The sequence below is a fragment of the Triplophysa rosa genome, linkage group LG10, assembly GCF_024868665.1.
Source record: "Triplophysa rosa linkage group LG10, Trosa_1v2, whole genome shotgun sequence".
NCBI classification, from domain to species: domain Eukaryota; kingdom Metazoa; phylum Chordata; class Actinopteri; order Cypriniformes; family Nemacheilidae; genus Triplophysa; species Triplophysa rosa.
The window spans coordinates 10,090,882-10,097,192 of record NC_079899.1 but is presented as its reverse complement, the minus strand read 5'-3'; the positions used below and the strand labels follow the sequence as shown (position 1 = coordinate 10,097,192).

Genomic DNA, 6,311 nt, shown 5'->3' with positions numbered 1-6,311 from the left:
TAATACTTAAAATGTAAATTCAAAATTTTAATATTAAAAACTTAATTTGTTTAATTAACTTGAACAATTGTCTGTGAATGTGTGTGTGTGTGTGTGTGCGCGCGTGTGTGTGTGTGCGCGCGCGCGTGTGTGTGTGTGTGTGTGTGTGTGTGTGTGTGTGTGTGTGTGTGTGTGTGTGTGTGTGTGTGTGTGTGTGTGTTTTCGCGCACGTGTGTGTGTGTAGCATTGATTTTATTCACCTATAACAAATCAAGTTCCAAATGGTTTTGTGAGCTGTTGGAAAGAAATCTCTAAAAGTGATAAATATTCTGTAAAAAATAATATTCTTATTCTATCCTTCAATAATCCATTTATTCATGTGTTTAAACAATAAAACAAATATAGGCTGCGGCTCTTTGTGGAAACACTGAAGGAACTTAGTTCTCTCTCAAATGTTTTGCCTTGATTTGCCTGCATTTTAAAAAAATGCCTAAACGTATGGAACCCTTGTGTATGCCATTTGTCTGAGTGATCGAATGTTAGAGCAACAGATATGATATTTTTTTATAATTATTATTACTGTTTTATTATTGTGTTATTATTATCATTTTATTGTTATTATTATTACATTATAGCCTATTATTATTATTAATATTATTGTATTATATAATATTATTATGTTATGATAACACTAATAACAGCACTGTAGCCCAACGCATTATTTAAATATGAATAGCTAAATTATACATTGTTAAATCATTATATTGTGGAGTCAGTTATTATTATTATTTTCCTCATCGAATTGGGCAAAAAAATCCAATTGTGACGTCAAATCAAACGAATATCTGCGAAATTGATATATGTGTTCTAAAAAAAAGATGGGGGGCGTCGAACCGATGCACACTGACAGCATTATCGAAGGTTCGCGGAGTTACTTCAGGACTTTATGTTATTTCGGCGTCGTTAACTTTACCTGAGAGCCTCTTCTTTCCGAGTTCATTTCTCTCAGTGTCGCGTGTCTGATCGGGGTGAATAGGAATTTAGATGACACGCTGCCTATGTCGAATAATATCAAGAAAAGGGCTTAATCATTTACTTGGCCTCTTAACAGGCGCATATGTATTTATTTATTTGTCAGTCAGTGTCGCAAGGGCCCTTTTGCATGTTTGAGTACGATGGAGCATAATACAAACACGCCTGCAATCAACAGAAGCCTCTTGTGACCATTAAAAGTCAGTAGTTCAACTCGAGCTTTTTTCAGAAACTGAGTGGTTCTCAAAGTCTGAAGTCCGCATATGCACTCGTATGAAGGGGCCCTTATAAACATCACTCCAACTGTCAATATTTCATCCTTTGTGACGTCCTTGCAGGCATCACCGGCGCAAAGCAACCTCCATACGTTGAGAACGAACTATGAACAAATGAAATTTGCGCAAGTGTTGTTCCGTGTGTAAATGTTTTCGGGGTTGGGGGATGCATGGGTAAGACCGCGTAATAGAAATTGTGCGTGGGTGCACAGATGATATAGGCGCTGCTTTGTATTGTTGCCCTGGCTGCTGATGCCCCGCCTCTGATGGAAGCCTTAAACCTGGCACCAAGCTAAAACAAACGAAAGTCAGCTTCGAGCTCCCACTCCAACCAATTAAGGCGGACTCCAGTGCACACTCACACGTTTCCATCCCGCTGCAGCGACGGTGAAACAACAGGAGCACAGAAGCTGGCCAAAAAAAGAAGGAGAGATTGCCTTGCCTTCTAATTTCTCCCTTTCCAACACAGAACAATGTCGATGAGCCCTAAGCATACGACTCCTTTTTCTGTATCCGATATCTTAAGTCCTCTTGAGGAGAGCTACAAGAAAGTGAGTATGGAGGGGAACAACCTGGGGGCTCCTCTTGCCTCGTACAGACAACCTCAAGTCACGCAAGCGGCGATGCAGCAGCACCACATGGGCCACAATGGAACAGTACCCGCTGCCTACCACATGACTGCGGCTGGAGTTTCCCAGCTGTCACACACTGCAATGGGCGGCTATTGTAACGGGAATTTGGGCAACATGAGCGACCTGCCGGCCTATCAAGACGGCATGAGAGGCAGCACGACGGCCACCGGTTGGTACGGAACGAATCCGGACCCACGCTTCTCCACAAGTACGTTGATACGACACTCTTTATTTGGAAGAATTCTTTGAAAATGTTAGCAAAATGCTAATAATAACATCTGTTAAGATCTTTGAATTGATTACATTTTCTAGTTAAGTAGAATAGCTGGTCAGGTATATAAATGACACATTTGAATTTGTTATTGTTACTTTTAAAGAATGTATAATGGAAATGTTAGGCTACACAGGCATGCTAGAACTGTACATATAATATGCAACATGAGTGCTCTCAGTCCACAATGTTAAACTTGCCAGGTAAACAAACAGGCTCTCAGCTACAGTACCACTGTTTGTCTAAAGCTAGCTAGAGAGTCAAACAAGATACGATTCCGTGCATGCGTAACCGAGCACATTCTACAGCTTGTTTAGATGTCTGGTAGAATGTATTGAAATCTGTGGCCATATTTAGGATTTAATTAATGAAACTATTGCAACAAAGTTGTGTTTGTTGTTATAGTTAAATTGCAAAGCTAAATAGGATTCTTCTCCTTCTTGCAGTCTCTCGTTTCATGGGCTCCTCGTCTGGTATGAATATGGGCGGTATGAGCACTCTGAGTTCATTGGCGGATGTGGGTAAAGGCATGGGTCCGTTAACCAGCACACCTCGAAGGAAAAGACGAGTGCTCTTCTCCCAGGCGCAGGTGTACGAGCTTGAGCGACGATTCAAGCAGCAGAAATATCTCTCTGCGCCGGAAAGGGAGCATCTGGCGAGTATGATTCACCTGACTCCAACTCAAGTTAAAATTTGGTTTCAAAACCACCGATATAAAATGAAAAGGCAGGCCAAAGACAAAGTGTCCCAGCAGCAAATGCAACAAGACAGTGGCTCCTGTCAGCAGCAGCAACAGCAGTCTCCACGGCGGGTGGCCGTGCCAGTGTTGGTGAAGGACGGAAAGCCATGCCAAGGCAGCAGCCACGCTTCCAACACCGGTGTACAAAACCACCATCACCAGGGGGGGAACGTCATGATTATGTCCAATAACAGTTCTTCAATGGGCCAGCATCAAAGTCAGCAGGTAGGCAGCGCGGGACAGTCGCCAGATCTGGGTCAACACACTGCAAGCCCACCATCTCTCCAAACCCAGGTATCCGGCCTGTCACACCTGAACTCTACCGGTTCCGAATATGGAGCTGCTTTGCCCTGCTCCGCTTTGCTCTATGGTAGGACATGGTGACAACGGAACAGACAATAATGTTGTAACAAAATGGTATACGGATTCAGAGAATCTGTGTACTACTTTACTCAAAACACGAGTGAAAGAGTTTTTGGCCATGCGAACAGTGATTGCGCACTGAAATCATTGTCTCCTTTTTGGAGGGAGAGGTAAAAAGGCTGCAAGCAACCCGAGGATTGCCAAATGACAAAGGTATCAAATCTTTTATTAAGAGGATGAGCGCCAAAACATCATTAAGAAGATGGAATTATTTATATACACTAGATTTTAAAGGAGACTGATAAAAAACACTAAATCACAAATATTCTGTTGGATTTTAAAATGTTCATTTTGACAGTGAAGACGTCTCCCCCTCAGTTAGACTGCTAAATAACGTTGATTTCTTATAGATTTCACTGTAAGACGTAGCTTGTATATTTCTGTAAAAGGGTTGGACTGAATACATAGTTTTTAGCGATATGTATATTGTACAACATTTTTATTGATATTAAGGGTCACATGTTTTTTTAAGTTTCATTGTTATTTGTAATTTACTTGTAACTTATATAGATCTTTGACTTAAACGCAGTCATACAATCATATTAATAAATTATGACAATAACAACCAATTTAATTACACTTTTATTTTAAGTTTCGATGTAAGAATTAACCGCTCGATGATGCTAAAAGTGCAACCTGCCAATTTAACTTTTTTTTTTCAAGGGTAATTAAATGAAAGCGAGTTTACACAGCGTCACATTTTGCAATGAAACGTTAACACAACTACATTTACATTTGTAATTGTGTCGTTTAGAAATTAGTAAACATGTTGCTGCAATTACGCATTGTTTGCAATCGATCATTAATGTACTGGATAACCCTCAAGAGCGACAGTGTTGGACGGTATTTTTGTCTTATTTTATCTTGTGTCTAAACATGATTATAAAATTGTTGTGTCGTGCCTAAACGTGATTATAAATTTGGCACAAACAAACCAGACCCCTTGCAAAGAGATGCACATGCTTTGCGCATTATTACATGCTAATTACTGTACCAAAGGCCACAAATTCAACAAATTACTGTGTTAGTTCCCAAGTTAATTGTATTTAGCGAATAATAATGAACTATCGTGTATGACGTTATCTAGGTAAACCGAGATGTATCTCTTTCATGAACCTGCTCTGTGTCGGCGAGAGAATGAGTCAGTGCAGGTGAGGTCTCCACTCCTTTAAAGAAATTCACATCAAACAAACGCTCATAAAAGCTGGCTTATCAGTCACATCGCTGTACAAACAGCAGTATTCTCCAAAATAACTTTGCAAGGCGAAATAAACGCACTTATCAGAGCACCATCCATCAGTAACGTGTTTGTGAAGATCAGAGGTAAAATCAAACGCCCCCCGTGTTTACGTATTGATAAAGTCCGCAAACATCAGTGATGGGTGAGGTAGGGTTGACTGTGTAGCCGGCTAGAATATTTGAAAGTGCTGTGTACTTTTCTGTGCGTGGGGCTGGCAAATCAGCATGTGCATGTTATATTTAAGAAACAGAAAATAGTGTAGTGAAAAAATGAGACGCGTAAATTTGACAAGGACAGTGATGCTAAGCAAGCCCACAAAATAAAGAAATTCAAACAGCCTAATTAAATAGCCTAAGAAATAAATATTTAATTAAAACTTTTTGGAATCGGCCATGATCTGACGATCTGAAATACAAATGCCCATCAGTTGTTGTTTTGTTTTGTTTTGTTTTGTTTTTATTCCTTTAATAATGTCATAATAATTTATCGATTGTAGAGTCACAATTTATTGTTCTTCTTACCTGGGCTACACTTCCCTTTGAGGAGTATTTTGGAAATCGTTATGGACAAATTTCTCTTGCCTGTCTGATCGCAGGGAATAGTAACTTGCATTGCTAAAATTAATAACTCTCACCGCGTTTGCAGATTATTGTTTGTGTTATTAAACAAGACTATTTTATTTGTATTTCACTTTTTAATTTATGAAATGCACTAGTTTCATATTTGTTATTGTTACATGACGTATTTGAATAACCCCTCATTAAATTGGGTTTTGGCAACTAAACAATCGATATTATTGTCGCAACTTTTTATAAAAAACGGTATAATTCTCTTATCGATAGAATTCCACAAATTCATTTCGTCAAAATGAAAACTGTTTACAAGTTCACAAAATAATATTTTAGAAGAGTTATGTACTTTGGGCCTTAACTTTAGCGCTGTGCTGCATTTGTTCTCTCACTATGTGTACCTATAGTAAAATCTTTAGGTTGACAAACCAGTGTTATAATTAATAAGGTATTTTAGTAAGTATGACCCTAGATTATTTCAGACAATATTTTCAAATATTTTAACAAGGTACATATAATTAACCATTGACATAAAACTAAACTAAGGTCCTGATGATGAATCCTCTGCATGGTCATTGTTTTTCGTCTCTCACCATTTTTTTTATAAAACCCTTTACATGTAGTAAACCTTCAACTGATGAAGGTATTTATGTGAAGCCCTCGCGCCAGTAAGCGGGCAGTGGGCGTGCGTTTTAATGACTCACTGATTATAATGGTGCTCTTATTTTCAGTGAAGGGTCGTTAAATCAACAGATCATTTTTTCCATTATGTCCGAAATTATACTGCCGAAGGTTTACAAATGCTTTTTTTACCTGCATTGATACTCCATATAAACTCCAGCTAAAATGATCTTATGTCTTACGGGTGCGTTCTGTCTAAAAAAGACTAAAATCTCTTATCTCTTAGACGACAAAATATACTACGGTTGTTCTGTCCAGTGTATGTGTGTTTTTGGTTATTTTCAATTTAATTCGTATAAAGTAAAATTACACTGGATGTAATAAAGCTTAAAGCATGTAGGCTAATTGCAATTTTAATGACCACGTTTATTTCGTAGACAGGTGTCAGTTTATCTGCTGTAGCTTGGCACTTTTATCGCAAGGCTGATTTAATTGATTAACTCACATTTCATAAAATAAAACTTGTTTAT

The 6,311-nt window shown here is 38.5% G+C and overlaps 1 protein-coding gene across 1 annotated transcript; it reads left to right on the top strand.

The window, feature by feature from the left end:
• The first annotated feature begins 704 nt into the window (after nucleotides 1-704).
• nkx2.1 (NK2 homeobox 1) lies at nucleotides 705-5,624 on the top strand. The gene is made up of 2 exons (XM_057343366.1): nucleotides 705-2,126; nucleotides 2,636-5,624. Exons 1-2 carry the CDS (start codon nucleotides 1,760-1,762, stop codon nucleotides 3,310-3,312), a joined length of 1,044 nt encoding a protein of 347 aa, XP_057199349.1. The 5' UTR covers nucleotides 705-1,759; the 3' UTR covers nucleotides 3,313-5,624.
• Nucleotides 5,625-6,311: the final 687 nt, after the last annotated feature.

Coding starts and splice junctions, on each gene's coding strand:
- nkx2.1 (XM_057343366.1), top strand. CDS start 1,760: ATGTCGATGAGCCCTAAGCATACGACTCCTTTTTCTGTATCCGATATC. Junction 2,127..2,635: donor GGACCCACGCTTCTCCACAA/GTACGTTGATAC, acceptor TCCTTCTTGCAG/TCTCTCGTTTCATGGGCTCC.